Genomic DNA, 18,297 nt, shown 5'->3' on the forward strand with positions numbered 1-18,297 from the left:
CATTATGATCACGGTGTCAAGCAACATCTAAAGGTGATGTCAGATAGATTGATCAACTCAAAAGTGTTGGCCATGTTCTCTCTGATGAGCAGCAGGTTCAGGTAGTGATTCAGTATCTTCCCAATAATTGGGAACATTTGAAGGTTAACTTGACCCACAATGGTAGCATCAAAACCTTTGCTAATGTTGCTCGTCATGTGGAGCTTGAAGACGAATGGCTTGATGTTGCTAAAGTTGTACCTAATGCCTTTGTGGCAGAATCAAGTGGTACAAAGAGATCAAGCTTCAAGCGCAAGAGAAATTGGAAAAATGACGGAAAGGGTAAGGAGACCGGAGAAGGACCCTCCAAGAAAAGAAACAAGCCAAATTCCAAAAAAGGAAAACGGTTCTACAAGAAGAAAGACAAGAGCAAGATGAAGTGTTACAATTGCCAAGTTCCAGGGCATTTTGCTCATGAGTGCACTGAGCCGAAAAAGGTAGCATTTCAAAACGCATCTCTTAGTGCTATATATGTTTCTAGCACTGTTTTACTAACTGAATCTTATCGTGTGTGAATTGTAGACTCAGGGGCCACCGACCATGTGAGCCGCGATAGAGAAGCGTTTATAGAGTTTTGTCGAGTTCCACCTGGATCAAAGCATGTATATGTGGGAAATAATGCTAAGCTTGAAGTCAAAGGAATAGACACTTGCAGAATGGACATGCGTGGTGGCCGATCTTTGATGTTGCATGACGTCCTATATGTTCCAGAGATTCGATGAAACTTAGTATCTGTGTTTGTTCTTCTAGATTTAGATTTCAATTTGAAATGTAGTCACAGTGGTCTTAATTACTCAAGACAATGTTTTTTATGGTTTTGGACATCGTTATGATGGTTTTATTATGTTAGATTGTAATCCTTCTACGTATAACTATTATGTTGACCGTTGTGTTATGACATGTTATTCTAGTAACAATGATGTTGATGTTATTACATGGCATGCAAGATTAGGTCACATAGGGCAGGATCGAATGAGTAGATTGGCTAAGGAAGGACATCTAGGTCCTTTCTCTAAAATTGAAATGCCAACTTGTGAAAATTGTCTTGCCGGAAAGATTACACGTAAACCATTTGGAAAGGCTAAGAGAGCTGATTTTCCATTACAATTAATCCATTCTGATATCTGTGGTCCAATGAATGTGAGGACTAGGTCTGGTGCTTTATATTTCATTACGTTCATTGATGATTTCACACGCTTTGGTTATGTCTATTTGATCTCTCATAAATCTGAAGCACTTGAATGTTTTAAGAAATATGTGAATGAAGTTGAGAACCAATTAGACAAAATGATTAAGACCTTAAGAACCGATAGAGGGCGTGAATATCTTTCAAAAGAATTTAAAGGATTGTGTAATAAAAAGGGAATCACCAGACAGTTAACTATTTCATACACACCTCAACAAAATGGTGTAGTAGAAAGGAGGAATAGAACACTACTGGATATGATAAGGTCCATGATGGCGCAGGCAGATTTGCCTATCTCCTTTTGGGGAGATGCGTTATTGACTGCAACTTATATATTGAACAAAGTGCCTTCTAAATCAGTTTCTTCTACTCCTTATGAGCTATGGACTAGTCATAAACCAAACTTAAAGGATTTACGACCTTGGGGTTGTGCTGCATATGTAAAAGATTCTTTTAGCAAGTTTGGTAAATTAGGTCCAAAAGGCAAGAAATGTATCTTTATAAGATATTCAGAACACTCCAAAGGGTATGTGTTCATTGGTGAATTAGAGGATGGAAGTGGTACTGAGATTGAATCGCGAGATGTCACTTTTTTGGAAAATGATTTTCCAAAGAAGGACGAGGTAATATGAAATGTTGAACTCAGATAGTCAGCAAGTGTCTTCTGGCACAGTTGATAATCAAATTGATAAAGATCTTATTCTTGATCCGAGTGGGAATGGGAGTGGGAACTCTCAATCCCGAAATCTTTCTGACGAACCTGAATTTCAACTACGAAAGATTGCCAGGAAAAATATACCCAAACGTATGAAATTTAATATTATATTTTCTTGGTATCTCCCACAAAAATGGATGAGCCAAAGTCTGTGACTGAGGCTTTATCGAGCCCTGGAAAAGATGAGTGGATGAAAGCAATGAAAGAAGAATTAGAGTCCATGAAAACCAATGAAGTCTGGGATCTAGTTGATCTTCCGCCTGGTCATAGAGCCATTGAGAACAAATGGGTTCTCAAAGTTAAACACAAAGCGGATGGGTTAATAGAAAGGTACAAGGCACGATTGGTGACAAAAGGCTTTACTCAAGAAGCTGGAATAGATTATGAGGAAACATTTTCACCAGTTGTGAAGTTTACCTCAATTCGCTTACTTTTGGCTATTGTTGCACGTTTGGATTTGGAATTACATCAAATGGACGTGAAGACAGCTTTTCTCGATGGAGAACTGAACGAAAAAATCTACATGGAACAACTTGTAGGCTTCATCGTTAAAGGCCAAGAAAAAAAGGTCTGTAAATTGAATAGATCTATTTATGGTCCAAAGCAATCTTCAAGGCAATGGTATTTGAGATTTCACAAGGAAATGATCTCATATGATTTCACCATGATCGATGAAGACCATTGCATTTATGTGAAGAAGTCTAATGGGATGTTTATAATTCTTTCTCTTTATGTGGACGATATTTTATTGGCCGAAAACAATTTGGAGTATTTGAAAACTATCAAGTCGTGGCTTTCAAAGTCATTTGACATGAACGATATAGGCGAGGCAGACTATATCCTTGGAGTTAAGATCCAAAGAGACCGTCCCAAAATGTTATTGAGTCTATCTAATCAAGAAACTTAGATAAAGAAAATTTTAGAACATTTTCGCATGAATGATTGCAAATCCATGGATACTCCTATAGCGAGAGGTGAAACTTTAAGCCTTGAAATGTGTCCCAGGATTGAAAATCAAAAAGAAGACATGTCTCGAGTTCCATATTCAAGTGTTGTCGGGAGCTTGATGTACGTTATGATGTGTACTCGCCCAGACATATGTTATGTCGTAGGTCTGGTTAGCAGGTATCAATCCAATCCTGGAAGAGATCATTGGAAAGCTGTGAATAGAATATTCAAATACCTGAAGGGAACTGCAAATTATTCACTATGTTATAGTGGAAATGGTTTATACTTGAGAGCATATACAGATGCTGATTGGGCTGGTGACCGGAATGATAGAAAATCAACATCCGGTTATGCCTTCTTACTTAATGGTGGTGCTATATCATGGAAAAGTAAGAAACAAACCTGTACAACCCTTTCAACGATGGAATTTGAGTTCGTGGCTTGTGCGTCTGTAGTACAAAAAGCTGTTTGGTTGAAGAGATTCTTTGAGTATTTGGATATTACAAAGAACTCTTAGGGTCTCATGACTCTATATTGTGATAGTAAAGCGGCTATTGCATATACAAAAGATCCAAAGTATCACAGCAAGACCAAACACATTGACATCAAGTATAACTTTGTAAGAGACATGGTAGCAAGTGAAGAGATAAATTTACAGTACATTCCTACGCAAAGCATGATAGCTGATCCTTTTACAAAGGTGATATCTAGAGACCTGTTTGAGAAACATGTTATGGCTCTAGGTTTGCGAAGGATATGAATATATTTATGTATTGTAGAACGACTTAAGTATTATAATACACTCATCAATATTTGACTCTTGAATTTGTGCTTATATCGCGTGTGCATGTGATGAATATTTTGTTAATAAAGTGTGTCGAACAAGTCGCGAGATTGGCTCTCTCACACGAGCAATCGCCTCTTACATTAAGAATCGTGAAGAGACGAGACCTTATAGAACCTTGGATAATGTGAGGTTATATTCACTTGTAGAGGTCGGTCATGACAACTAATCAGACTTATGAATTTTACAATTCGATTATGACTTGTTTTGTAAGCCAGATGGAAGTTTCTCTAAGATGATGGTTTGAGGATTATTGAAGTGAGAAACTTAGGTTAGAAATTTGGAGGTGTCTAGACCAAAATCTGTACGGTGTTGAATGATTAAAAGAATAAGACACACGCGCCAATATAAGGTGAGAACATCGTAACATGTGTTTCATACCACGTGTGCTATCGACCATGGGATAATGGAAGAATGAATCCCTGTTTCTTCATTGTGTGAGATCCCAAAGAAGTTATATCAACTTTTATAAGAATACCCTTTGATCTTTTACTGTCTCTCGAAGTGCCAATCAGTGTTGCTACTTTAGCATGTCACTAATAGCCATGCGTGATTCGCAATGCAATGCATGTCTAGGAAAGCAGCTGATTTGGAATGGAAAGATTCGAGTAGAAAGGGAAGACGACTAAAATTTAGTAATTTAACCTGTATTCATTGGTCGACCATTACACTTACCATGAGGGTATTGGGTGTAATTGTGGATACAAAGTTCAACATGAACTCGAGTTCGCCTCTTTTCGAGGATGAGGGATCGGATAACTAGCTACTAGAATAGCCAATAATGTCTGGGGTATTGCGAGTAATAATAAGATCCTTATGGTAGTAGTAAATCCTTTCCGCGTGTGATTGGATTTCTACATAGAGCTATTAAACAACCTTAAAGGGATGAAAAATATTATGGCTCTTAATGCTCGCAGGTCGCACGAACTATTTGCAGGTATGAATTATGTGTGTTGCTTTCACGGTAGTTACTAGTTTGGATTTAGTCCACCTATGCGAAGTGGGAGATATTGGATATAAGGTTTGGGTCATGGGTCGCCCTCGTGGACTGACCCGACCCGTTTTAAAAAGAGATAAAACCTAAGGAGGTTATACGTATGTTTTATAACTCCTAAAACTACAGCACGTTTTCTTTTGAGAGACGTGAGAACGTGGAGTGGTGGTTTTCATCGGTAGTTCTCTCCATCTCCTCTTCTCTATATACTTCTCTTCACTACAGACATTCAGTAGTGCAAAACACTGAAAATGAAGAACACGGTGAACTTTAGGCATTTAGTTTGTGAACAAAAACTCTGTTTCCTCGAGATTCAGAATACGATTTGGTGCAATTCTTTTGGTGGCGAGTTCAACGGTTTCTGCTGCATCAATAAGGTACACAATTCGTTGTTCTCTCCCCTCGGTTTAATCTATCACTATCTATCTTATTCTACAATTAATACCAGATAAAAAGTATTTAATTTGCTACTTATCACAATTAAATTTAAATTTGGAGCATTTAACAATTGGATTTAACCTTTATGACAATTAAAATGCAATTTGTAAATCTCCACTACCTTGCTTTTGGTGAAAAAGAAAGAAGCACCTTTGTGAATTTTGTACACAACTCTAGATTGAGATTTTCATTCATTTCCACTACAAAGGAAAATCTTCTTAAATGAAAGTTTCTGTATGAAAAATTATGCAATTCATCATCACAACTAAAAATGAGAATCTTCTTAAATGAAAGTTTCTGAACGAGAAACTATACAATTCGTCATAATGATTTTGTTTTGTTGACATTATTACCAATCTACTCACATTAATCATCAATTACATCACTTCTCCTTCATTTTTTTTACTTAATTTGCAATAAGTGACCAATTTGTCTTGGGCACACCCATTAAGTAAATACTAAATTCTAGACAAAAATAATAGGAAGACCGGCGTGATAAAGTGACACAAGTATATGTGTCATTTAGACAATTCTGCCCTTTTTTTTTGTTTTTGTTTTTTGTTTTTTGGACAAGCTTTAAGCACAAGCTTGTTCACAAGAATCCTTTTAATATTTGTGATTAACAAGCAAATCATGGTCACATGTACAACTTTGTAACTCATTTTAATCAACCATATATACACACGAATAAGATTTTTTTTATGTACATAAATGAATGTGTTCTCATCATTTTTTTTCCGCCCATACATCCTTTTACAATTGATAAATTTTTAATACATAATTTCCTTGACAGAATTGAAGCTCTTTCCCCCAATATTTTCGAAGCTAATAAAAATTTTGTAAGTGAATTCTTTCTAAGGGATTTTGTTTAAAACTAATTCATTAAGCAAATCACCTTAAAATGTATTACTACTATAAATCGAACTAAACATCACTAAAGGAAAAAAAAAATGACTGCTGGGATAAAATAGGACTAGAGTATTTAGTGGACGTTTGAACATAAGAATTGTAAAATTCCAAAAAATAAAGTGAAAAAAAAAAAATTCAAGTGAAAATAATATTTGAAAATTAGAGTTGTGTTTGGACATGAATATAATTTTGGATTGTTTTTGAAGTTTTGTGAGTGATCTGAATAAAAATTTTGAAAAATAGTTTTTTGGAGTTTTTCAAATTTTCGAAAATTTCCAAAAATCATCTTCAAGTGAAAATTGAAAATTTTGTGGCCAAACACTAATTTTCGGAAAAAATAAAAAATAAAAATAAAAATTCTTATGTCCAAACGGGCTCTTAAAATCGAACTTGAGAAAAAAATTTCCAATAATAACTTCCATTTTTTTTTTTTTTTAACAAATTCATCGCTATTTCCAGGGCAAAGCTGATATTTAAATCCCCATTCCAAACAAACGTTCCCTCCCCCTTTTCCCAAAGGCCCGAACCATCCCCCGACACTTTCTCTAAATAGGCAAAAGTCACTCTCCTTTCTACGGTGTCTCTGTCTCAAAATTAAGGCTGCGATTAATATTAGGGACCTTAATATTAGCAATTTAATTTGTTCCTCAAACTCCCTCCACTTGTCACAAATCTTTACTAAGAAAGATCACCCTCCCTTCTCTTAGGGTGGTGGGGAGGGGGGAGGGGGTAATGGTGTTGTGAAAAGTTTCAAGAATGATAAGATAGAATTTATGATTTGGGATAAAGGGGTCTTTAATAGAATCTTTTCTTGAATTTTTGGACAAACATGGATGACAATTAATTACTAGTAACAAACACACATTTGTTGAGGTTGTTTTCTTATTTGACTTTATACATGGCTCTAGTAATGCAGTTTCGGTCCACATTGGTATTCTTACGTTGGATTTTGTCCTCTATTCAATTGCTCTTCTTATAATCTTCCCTTCGACTCTCTGTTTCGTTTCGGCTGATGATAGACTCTTAACATATTTTGTGAGTTCCTTGTTTCTTCTATTCTTTTTTATTTTTCATTTGGATATTTTCTGTTTTGAAGGCGAGCGTTGGCGTAACTAAAGTTGCTGTCAGGTGGCCACCGGTTCAAGTCGTGTAAATAGCTTCTTATTAAGGCTCTGTACAATAGACCTTTGTGGTCCGGATTCAAGCCGTGGAAATAGCTTATTGCTAGCGGGAGCTTAGTGCACCGGGTTGCCCTTTTATTTTCCCTGTTTTATGATTTGATCGTAGTTTTTTTTTTCTTTTTTCTTGTTTATGATGCAGAGAAGGAGAAAGCTGTAAGTTTTCGCGTTTGTGTAGAGCAATTGTCTTTGCTTTTGTGTTTCATAGCGTCGCACCAACTTGCATGCAACTGGACTATTTTATCGGGTACCTCCTACATCCCACTCGTCTACAAAAAAATAATCTATACTCTTTGTCTTTCTTACCTTAGGGCCCTTTTGTTCTTAGCCTGTAATCTGTATTTTTTTTGGGAGGGTGGGGTGGGATGGAGTGGGTGGCTGGGTGGGGGTTCTTTTCCGGGTGTGGGGGGTAGGGGTTGTTTTTGGTTTTTGTAATTTTTTGAGTATAAGCTGACTGGATATGATTTTTTACACAGGGCATGGTTGTAATTTAGAGAACATCTTGTGCGGTGCTTATAATCAGTAAGTTTCATTAATCTATTCAGCATTGCTTATTGGAGTACAAATTTTAATTTCCTTGTGTTTGTTTATGTGAAATCAGGAATTTTTGAAGGTTCTTTTTTGGTAAACAAGAAACTAATATTATTACTGCTAAAGTTTACTGCAGTACATAGCTTGATTTGTCTAGGACACATAATACCTAGGCAATCATTTTCATAATTAGATGATAAAGCAAGAAAAAGGGTACATCATAGAACATTAAGCTTTCACAAACTTCTAAATTACTCCCATGTTTTGCTAGTCAGCTAGTCAGCCGGTCGCTTGTTGCCTTCCGTTAGTATTTGCTTTAAATCCGAACTTCTTGCCTCAAGCATTAACCACCTGCAATCCATTTGAATTCTTGGTTTTGGGATTAGTTATATTTTCCTTGATGCAAGACCAAGGAAAGCATAAGAGGAAAGATTTCAAAATCTTATTCTGTTACTTTGTGATTTGATATGATTTGGATAATTTAAAACTGCTAAGAGAATCATTATGGATGCAGTACATACCTCAGAAAACAAAGCTGTAGTTTCTGCACAGAAGAATCTCTCTTCCTCAGTTTCTGTTCAAGGTGACATAAGCTGTATTCCAAAGAAGTTGTGTATGACTTGTTCCTTTTTTCTTCTGATTCTGATGGATTATCTTCTGGAAAATACTCGTTGTAGACTTCACGTTGTTTGAGATGGAAAATGAGAAACATAATGATTCTTCTCCTAGAGGAATTATTGAAGCGTGCATCAGAAACCAGGAGAATGACTCCGATTCTCCTAAAGCTAAACCCTCAGGGTCTCACTTCTGCTTGTCAAATCCACGGATGCCCTCTCGATGGCACAAGTTCTTCAAAATGTGGAAGAGGAGCTCCATCAAGAGACTACCTACCTTTCCACCTTTAGCCGTTCCGAGGATATCGAGAAGGAAAAGCAGAAGTGTGAGGGAGAATGTAGCAACAGGTTTCTGTCACTTCAAATCCTCCTGGAAGAACTTCAGCCTATCTGACCTGAACAATGCTACCAATAATTTCAGCGAAGGTTTGTAATTTGGTTTAACATCTCTCTCTTATTTTGCATTCAGGCTAATACATTTCTATGATTATATTTAATACTCTTTCTTGAGCATAAATGTGTATCCTAGAGTTGATCTCCTTGTTTGACAGAAAACTTGATTGGCAAAGGAGGGTATGCTGAAGTTTATAAGGGTTGTTTGCCTGATGGTCAGCTTGTCGCGGTTAAGCGCCTCAATAAAGGTACAGCAGAGGAGCAGGAAACAAGCTTCCTATGTGAGATTGGTACTATAGCACATGTAGACCATCCTAATACCGCAAAGATGGTTGGTTATGGAGTGGAAGGAGGGACATACCTTGTTCTTGAGTTATCTTCTCAAGGGAGCTTAGGATCGTTTCTTCGCGGTCTGTCTCAAAAGTTCTCATTACAAGACAAAATTTCTCTTCTTGTAATGGATGAACTTTCCTTTTCTGCTTTAACACAAGGTACTTGCCTGTTTTTGTCTTTTCAGGCTCAAGGGATAAACTAGATTGGGCTGCTAGGTACAAAATAATTTTTGGTATAGCAAATGGCCTACTTTACCTTCACGAGAATTGCCAAAGGCGGATTATACACAGAGATATTAAAGCTGATAATATTCTACTTACGGAGGATTTTGTGCCTCAGGTACTATACTTGCATTTAAGATTGACAATTAAGGGAAGAAAAGATTATATCCAACATAAATGCTGAGATCATCTGTGTTGCACAAGTAGTTTCCATAGTTGCTCTACATATATATGTTTTTTCATATTAGCCTGAATGCTGTGAAGAGAGATGTTAAAATAGATTACGTACCTTCGCTAAAATTACTGGTAGCATTCTTCAGGTCAGTTAGGTGAAGTTCTTCCACAATTATTTGAATGGATAGAAACCTATTGGTACATTTTCCCTCACACTTCTGCTTTCCCTTCTTGATATCCTGGGAACAGCTAAAAGTGGGAAGGAAGCTAGTCTCTTGATGGAACCGCTTCAACATTTTGAAGAACTTATGCCAGGGATAGGTAATAGTGAATTCGACAAGCAGATTTGAGAATCAGAGGGTTAGCTTTAGGTGAATTAGAGTCATTACTCAGCTTCTTATGCATGCTCCAATAACTCCTCTTGGAAGAATATATTCTCTGCTTGTGTATGGTCAAAAGCACTTAACTTAAGACTGACAATTAAGTGCTACACAGTAAATTTCTTAACTTTGTCGGTTAGGAGACCTTGGCTCACAAAGGGTTGGATGTGATTGTTGGTTTGTGGTGGATTTGGTTAGTGATTTATTGGTGGTGGGCTTTGATGATAGCTTCTTCTAAGAAAGCTAGTATCAGGATGGGGAAAGGGATATAGAGAGGTGCAAAGATGGCAATAAGTGAAATTTAGTGGCAGGCCTGTTTATTGTCACAATAAGTGGTGTAGTAGTGAGGAACGGGATATAAAGAGGAGCAAAGAGAGAATGAGGTAGAAAATGGATGAGTACATTTTATGTCTGATATATCTTATGTACTGCTGACGTTCAAACACGCGTTTCAAAACTATTTTCTCGAAGAAGGACACGCTTTCATAAAAGAGGCTCTATAGATAACAGAGCTGGATACTTAAGAAGAAATATGATTCGGAATACTAGAGAATGTGTGGCGTTTTATTAGTTATGGAAAAAGTTTCAAGGTTGCTCACCTTCTGTAGATCTCGTATTGTGGCAATGGAGGCTTGCCTCACTACTGATAACCTTCAGAAAAGAGGGTTACCCTTATGCCGCAGATGCTATGGCAGTTACTTTTCAACTTTGAATGCTCAATGTCTGGGAATACATGGAAGTTTTTGAGGCAAGAGTTGGAAGAAAGTAAGAAAAGAACTCAAGATGTTTTGAAGACAAGCAAAAGTCAGTCAAGAGGATTAAGATTGTATCTTGTTATGTCAATTCTCCTGTGGAATATGCAAATGAGGTAGAAACATTACTTGAATTTATAGAGTCCCTCTAAGTTTAGACGAGGGCTACACTTTTGGATTTTTGCTCACATGTATAACGTTTATGTGATATCACATGTATAACGTTCATGTGATACTCACATGTATAACGTTCAAATGATACCTCACGTGTATAACGTTCATGTGACCTCACGTGTATAACGTTCATGTGATACCTCACATGTATAACGTTCAAATGATATCTCACATGTATTATCAATCTTTTATGACATTACCGGTTAAGAAAGAAACAAATTCATGTGATATCTCATATGTGTAATCTACCCTTTATGAATATAATTATTACCGGTTAAGGAGAAAAAAACAAATTCATATGATATCTCTCACATGTATAACGTTCTAAAGTGTAGATAATATTCCAGCACTACTTTTATGTCGTTTATGAATCTAATTATTACTGTTTGAGAAAAGACGAACTCATGTGATATCTCACATGTATAACGTTCAAAACACATATTTCAAAAGCATTATTGTGAATAAATTTGAATAAAAGACACACTTTCATAAAAGAGATTCCTTTGGTAGAGATTAGCAGGACAGATAGAGAGGTAGTGCATGAGTGGGGACAGGGGAATCGATAAAAACAAAGATAGCAAGAGTTAAAAATGGGTTAACATTCAAAACACACAAGACGGGACAAAGAGAGGTAGTGCATTCGTGGGAAAGGGAAATAGAAAAGTACAAAGATAGCAAGGAACTAAAAATATATGAGCACAAACTTATGTGAGACACATTGTGTATAACGTTCAAATCACGTGCTTCGAAAGCATCCTTTTGAACGAAAAATAGTTTTCATAAAAGAGATTCTTTTAATAGAGATTAGCATGAGAGGTGGCCGAGAGAGGTTGTATATTAGCGGGAAAAGGGAAACAAAGAAGAAGAAATATAGCAAGAGTCAGGGGCGCACACATGAACTTTTTATAAGCAGTGTCAATATTTTGAAGAATTGAGCAAATGAACAAATAATTGAAACAATATCATATTTAAAAAACATAGTTCAAATTATATTAATAAAACATAATTCAAACTATGTTACTACAACTCACCTCAACAAATTCTCCTTTTTTAGAATGTATTCATAATAACCTACAATACACTTATCTTAGACATTTTTTGTGAGCATATGGCACCTTTGCAATTGGCTTAAAGGTTTAGTTGATACTTTTTCTAAAAAAGGTCAAGGGTTTGATTCCTTCGGACTCGTATCTTTTCTAAATGATAAATTTAAAGTTCCAGAAATTAAGAGGGTAGCGCGGCTCGATCTCGCTACCTGCATTATGGATTTAATGCACTCAACCACTGCGCTAAGCCGCACTAATTGTCAAGCGATGTCAATTTCTTTTTATTTAACTGTTTTCTATTTTATTGCATATATAGATATTATTTAGTAAAACTTTTCGACCAAGCCCTATCGGACTAAGGTAGGTACACCCTGCCAAGAGTAATTAAATGGATGGATACAAACTCATGTAAGATATATCGGTACAAAACACGTGTTTCAAAAGCATGAAATACATGCTTTTTATATAAGAGAGGTATGTATTAGTGGGAAAATGGAAATATAGGCCAAAGATAGCAAGAGTTAAAAAAGGTATGGGTACACATTCGTGTGAGATGCATTGTGTATAGCGTTCAAAACACATGTTTCAAAAGCATCCTTTTGAATGAAAGACTAGCTTTAATAAAAAAGATTTCGTTAGTAATTAAAGCATAGAGTTAGATGGCTGTTCTGGCTAGGTTTTAGAACATAGTTTCAAAACTAGTGCTGCCCAATTTGGTTGTTTTGTTGATAAGGCTTATTTACAAGCTAAAGCAAAATTCTGTTGTTTTTGCAGTGATGTCAAAAGTGAGACGTGTAGATACACGCCCAAAGGTCTTCAGGGGCTATAAGTTTAATGCACAATTGTAACACAAGCTTTACTGAAGTAAGGCGAATATGAAGAGGGGGGGGGGAGTATTTATGTAATCTAAGAAAAAATATCTATAAAGATAACAAATAATATGAGTAAATGAATTGTAGAAAACTGCAATCAAGCAAAATATAAAAAGTAAAATCATGTCAACCAAGTCCAAAAGTCAGTTTAAATTTCTTTCGATGCAAAGATACAGTTGTAAGTTTATACTTCAAATTTAATGACTAGTTCTAAACTTTTAATTACTAAATTTCAAAGTTTCTCTTCTTGATCGCCAAGATATAATGCATAATGGTCGTTTCAACAACTATTATATCGGTTTGCCAGCTTCATTTTGTATAGTGCCATGGACAGGACCTATGGGTGTTGACGTGCATGCCTTAAGACCTGGCCGTTTGCCCCGAACCGCTGTTTAAGGGATGCGAAATACCTATTGTGCCACACTAAATTTCAGGGCTTAAGCTGCTGTGATGATATTCAGTGTTTGTGAAAATTTTGGTTGTCAGCATTTACTAGTTTCGCAGTCACACTTGAACTCCTTGACACAATGATAGCCTCTAGAAACCGATGTGTGTGTCTGTGTATAATAGGTAGCCTATCTAAAAATATTTCTAAGAAATAAAAAGTTAAAAACAAAGTTTGATGATGATTGTCATTCTGTAAGTCAGTGCCTTCTGAGTGTAAGAGTGTTTGTCTATTAAGGTCATTCATTTGACTAATAACAGACATGAAAATATCCTTTATTCCAGATGCACACATGTGAGAGATCTTTGAAATTAGTTTATTCATTGTTTGTGATTTGAATTATTTATATCTATTTTAAGGAAATTTTTCCTTTCCTAATTGAGAGGTTTTTTCATGTATGTAGTTAAAATAAGGTAATGCACTTGTCATGTAATGTAAAGTACTTGAGATGTACCTCCACCAGAAAGCAGTTCAAAACTAAATGGAATTTCTATTATTTACATGAGAAGAAAATTAGTGAGTGGTATGGATGATTATCGAATTTCCTTTCGTATACGCTAGACAATGGAAGGAAGTCAAGTCACTGGTAGTTTAACATTTCATGTATAGTATATCATATGATGTTTTGGCTCCAAGATAATAGTAAAGTTAAACATGTGTTTGTTTTCCATGAAGTAGAGCCCCAGGTTGTCCTGGTAATCAAATGTTACTCATTGGACTATAAGAGTGCGAATCATAGACATGTACTGATGATCAGAATTCCGCATTCTCCATTCTGTTTTTTAAAAAGACAAGATATTGAAGAACATGAGCCTTTCTTTTATGCTTAGCAGCTAAGAGGATATTCATGGATGGAAGTGCTTCGCTGATGAAAATTTGAAAAGATTTCATGTCATCAAATTTTCCGAGATCTTTTTTACAATGTAGTAGCTTTCCATCTAGTGTAGGTGCAGAGGTACTTTTCCTTGACATAATCATTTTAATGCATGAATCTTTGTTTCTTGAATGAATGATGATTATAGAAATTTATTAATTAATTTACAGGTGTAAGTTAATAAACCGTCCGAAACGATCGTTTTTAGTTTGGTTAGGTTGTCCTCCATGATACAGTCCCATTTTCTAGCTTGGCATTTCTAAACGTGGAATTTTTATAGTGTTTGTTAGTGGTTTGCGACATCCTTTGTGAATCTAGTGTTTATCCACTTTTCTAAGAACACAGATCTTCATTACTGTTAGGATGATATAATATTCATATTTGTATCATACCATTTTGTGTTCCGAGATATCTGATCAAAGTTGTGGTACTGTATGGCATCCTATTCCTGGAAAACTGTGTATATGACTATATGACATGACGAAGATGTATTAGAAACATATTATACTTTACACTACCTAACGTAATAATGCATGAAGGAATTTACATGAGAATGTGCAGGACATGGACGATCTTTATATTTCAGAATGTATGCTGGAGAAACCTGATAGATAAAAATTTCATTTGTCCCAGGATTAGAAAGAGAAGTCACACTTCCATCTTCTGTATTTAGTTTTATATATTAAGCACAGTTCACGCATAAACCAGTCTGATAACTCAATTGCACTGGCGGGTTAAGTTTGAATGGTCCAATAGTCATGATCAAGAGAAATTACTGGCAAAGAGGTTCTACTTCTCATTTTAGTCGGTTAAAGTATTCTTTGAGTTCCATGCAATGTAGTAGACACTATGACTTGAGTGTAAGTTGTTTGCTGCAATTTACCCTTGATTATTGCCTATTCTAAGCATGTGGACATATACTAACGATGATCAGCAAATTGTGGATGCAGATCTGTGACTTTGGCCTCGCAAAGTGGCTTCCCAAAGAGTGGACACATCATAATGTGGGCAAGTTTGAAGGCACATTTGGGTCTGTCGGTCACTGAAATCTGAATTGAAAGCTTTGAAAATGTCTCTATATCTTCATCTACTTTGCAAGGAGATCTAATGCATTCTTCTTGATATTGTCAGTTATTTTGCTCCCGAGTATTTTATGCATGGCATTGTGGATGAGAAAACCGATGTATTTTCTTTTGGTGTGCTGCTATTGGAGATAATAACTGGAAGACAAGCATTAGATGATTCACAGCAGAGCCTTGTGCTTTGGGTACTTTCTCGTGTCAAGTCTTAAAATCATATTCTTTATTATCTAGTTCAAGAATACATCCTTACCATACGAGCATACATGTATTCAACTGTAGGCAAAGCCTCTGCTCGATAAGCATGACGTGAAAGGACTAATTGATCCTGTTCTTGGTGATAAGTTCAATCCAGAAGAGATGCAGCATGTGATTCTAACAGCTGGCTTATGTGTAGAACAGAACCCACTTATGCGGCCTCGAATGAATCAGGCAAGTAGTTATTTTCTATCACGCTGATTTCCTGTTGTTCTGCAATTCAAGCCATTTTTGTATTATAGAGGTGCCTGTCCTTCTGCTATTGTATTCTTCTATCTTTTTCCACGGGACTAGGGACTCGCTAACTTTTGATAAGTTTACTAGATTAATTCTCAAGGCATAAAACTTCCTCTTGGGGCACAAAATGTAGAAATACAAAAACTGATATTCAATCGTCTAGTAAGAAAAAGCATTCAATCGTCTATCCTTTCTTCTTGATATTTGAAAGGATGAATTATTCTTTAGAGGTAAAAATAGAGGTTACAATTTGCATTTGTAGAGCCATAAGGAGGGTAAAGCTACGTAATGCATTTAATTATCTAACCCATAAAACAAGAGATAAGAAGAGAATATTTCAATATATCAAGTGCATGTTGTTGTATGCATTTTATATAGTAACAGAAAAGAAAATGCTGTAGTGTGCATCTTAGGTGAAAATAAGTAACCTGCTGACATATAGAGGGCTGCACATCTGCTTGTAGGCATAGGAAATTAGGAAACTAATTCTCAAGAATGAAAAGAGAAATTTTCTTGATTGCAATCACTTGTAAGAAGTTCTCTGTTATGTTAATTACTAATTTCAGTAGACATATTGTCTTTCTTTTTCTATTTTTACTTTTCTTTTAGATGGTAGCGGGAGTCTTTATGATCTTGGTAGAGACCTACATAGCTTTCAGATCAAAAGGCATCCTTACATCGCTCACCTCCACCAACATCTCAATTGAATATATATGCGTTCGTTTTTTAGAATTCTTTAAAAAAATCTATCTCATTACCTATCCAGCATCACGGCACCTCTTTCAGTGTTTTATCTTTGGTGTTCTTTCTCATTTCACCTAACTTTGATTCATCTTTTCAAGAAGAACACAAGGCTGAAATTGTTGGAGCAGCTAGTACTTCTGTGCGATTAATCGTCCTTGCATTAACCAAGAGGAAACTTGTCCAGATCAGTAACAATGATCCTTTACTTATTGCAGGTTATGGTCCTGCTGAGAACTGATGGCGGCTACAATAAGAAATGCTTGCGAAGGACATATTCAGAAGAACTCATGGATGCAGCCGAGTACAACTCGACAAAATGCTTGCATGATCTTAAACAGCTTAAGCTAAGAAATTCAGTTTCTGAAGACAACATAAAGACACCTTAGCAGCTTAGCTAGAATTGGTAATCATTTTGTTGCATAGTTTAGTCACAGCTTAAAGGAAAATTAAGTTTTTTGGGTGTGTTTTTTTCACCCTCATATGTACTTTCAGATAATCTTCCCTGTTTTGCATGGAATTTGAGAAAGAGGTAGAAAGGCCCTCACTCATTCAAATGTCATGGGAAACACAGTGCACTGTGTAAACCCTCAGTCCATGTATATATTAGACATATGGAAACTATGTTTGTAAGTTAAATGGTTCAAAGTGCATTTTTTTTATTTAAACGATAGTGTTTGGGCCAACTTGTGCACACATCGACTATTCTACTAGATATCCCACTAGATATCCGTCACCTCCCATTAGCGCATAGAAACTGAAAGAGCTTAACTGTTCATTTCGATTTCTTTGTTTTCTAGTTTTCTTGTTTTTTGACAGTACAGAAAAATAGGAATAGGGAGCCACAAAAAAGTACATTCTCTTTTTTTGTTTTCAACAGATATCCAGACTAAAAAGCTAATGTCTAAAATCTCCTTCCAGAGATGATTGCTGAATAGCAAAATAAGGAATTTCTCTGTAGATGGAGTGCAAAAGGGCAAAGATCGATTTAGCCCGTTGCCAAAACTATTTATATTAGGCAGCTAGCCCGTCACCAAAAGTGTATAAAATTTGTATATTTTTTGTAATTTGTCTTGCCCATATTACCACCCTGTAATATGAAGCCTTGTCCAGTCATATTTATTGTTTACTTTTTTCAGCCATATACATAGTTTACACATTGAATATACACAATTATACATATGTACTCCCTCCGGTCCACAAAAAGTGATCAATTTGCTTTTTTGTTTTGGTTCAAAATAAGTGTCCATTTATATAATAAAGAAAGAATTTAATTTGTTTTTACAAAATTACCCTTATGTATTTATCCCTAAAAAGTTTTCTTACACCTCACATTAAATATTTAATTAAGAGTAATGTAGTCATACTAGGTATTTTTGTATATAATTTAGTATTTTCTTAATGAGCGTGCCAAAAGTAAATTGGTCACTTATTGTGGACCGGGAGAGTAATATATAAATTATGCATATATTATAGCTCCATCGGCTATTTTTAAATTAAGCATTAGGTGGGCGGGTATTTAAGTTAATTCTTCAATTTTGAACCAATATCTTAGGCCCGAGAAGAACTGTAATCGAAAAAATAGTACGGGCGAGCCAGTTTTCAAACTGGTCATTCAAAAATAGCCAGCATTTGCAAAGTCATTGAAAAATAGCCACTACTTTGCTGCAATACGGAAAGTTCCAGCATAATATACTGGGGATCGGTGCACCTATGTATGAACTTCCAGCATATTATGCTGGAGCTCCAATACGCGGAAAGTTCCAGCATAATATATTGGAGATTGGAGCACCTGTATATGAACTTCTAACATATTATGCTGGACCGGTATTATATTAATACCAGAACTCCAGTATATTATGCTGGAGTATTTTCTGGATTTTGAACATTATTTTCGTTCAGATTTATCTTTACATGAAAAG

General features: G+C 35.8%; 2 protein-coding genes across 3 annotated transcripts; both read left to right on the top strand.

Annotated features, from left to right (window-relative positions):
• Positions 1-2,892: 2,892 nt before the first annotated feature.
• Positions 2,893-3,405, top strand: LOC142162315 (secreted RxLR effector protein 161-like). Its single transcript, XM_075218656.1, has one exon. It carries the CDS (start codon positions 2,893-2,895, stop codon positions 3,403-3,405), a length of 513 nt encoding a protein of 170 aa, XP_075074757.1.
• Positions 3,406-7,078: 3,673 nt separating this feature from the next.
• LOC107783042 (receptor-like cytosolic serine/threonine-protein kinase RBK2) lies at positions 7,079-17,061 on the top strand. 2 transcript variants are annotated; one of them, XM_016604003.2, is made up of 11 exons: positions 7,079-7,108; positions 7,394-7,498; positions 7,728-7,773; positions 8,297-8,365; positions 8,460-8,822; positions 8,948-9,199; positions 9,307-9,461; positions 15,011-15,090; positions 15,192-15,327; positions 15,422-15,571; positions 16,594-17,061. In XM_016604003.2, exons 5-11 carry the CDS (start codon positions 8,477-8,479, stop codon positions 16,762-16,764), a joined length of 1,290 nt encoding a protein of 429 aa, XP_016459489.1. In that variant the 5' UTR covers positions 7,079-7,108; positions 7,394-7,498; positions 7,728-7,773; positions 8,297-8,365; positions 8,460-8,476; the 3' UTR covers positions 16,765-17,061. The 2 variants fall into 2 exon arrangements, with proteins under 2 accessions (XP_016459489.1, XP_075073788.1); XM_075217687.1 differs by lacking the exons at positions 7,079-7,108; positions 7,394-7,498; positions 7,728-7,773 and having other exon boundaries at positions 8,153-8,365.
• The last annotated feature ends 1,236 nt before the right edge of the window (positions 17,062-18,297 follow it).

The sequence above is a fragment of the Nicotiana tabacum genome, chromosome 7, assembly GCF_000715075.1.
Source record: "Nicotiana tabacum cultivar K326 chromosome 7, ASM71507v2, whole genome shotgun sequence".
In the NCBI taxonomy this organism is placed as follows: domain Eukaryota; kingdom Viridiplantae; phylum Streptophyta; class Magnoliopsida; order Solanales; family Solanaceae; genus Nicotiana; species Nicotiana tabacum.

Coding starts and splice junctions, on each gene's coding strand:
- LOC142162315 (XM_075218656.1), top strand. CDS start 2,893: ATGGATACTCCTATAGCGAGAGGTGAAACTTTAAGCCTTGAAATGTGT.
- LOC107783042 (XM_075217687.1), top strand. CDS start 8,287: ATGGATGCAGTACATACCTCAGAAAACAAAGCTGTAGTTTCTGCACAG. Junction 8,366..8,459: donor TTCCTCAGTTTCTGTTCAAG/GTGACATAAGCT, acceptor TACTCGTTGTAG/ACTTCACGTTGTTTGAGATG. Junction 15,572..16,593: donor TGCGGCCTCGAATGAATCAG/GCAAGTAGTTAT, acceptor TACTTATTGCAG/GTTATGGTCCTGCTGAGAAC.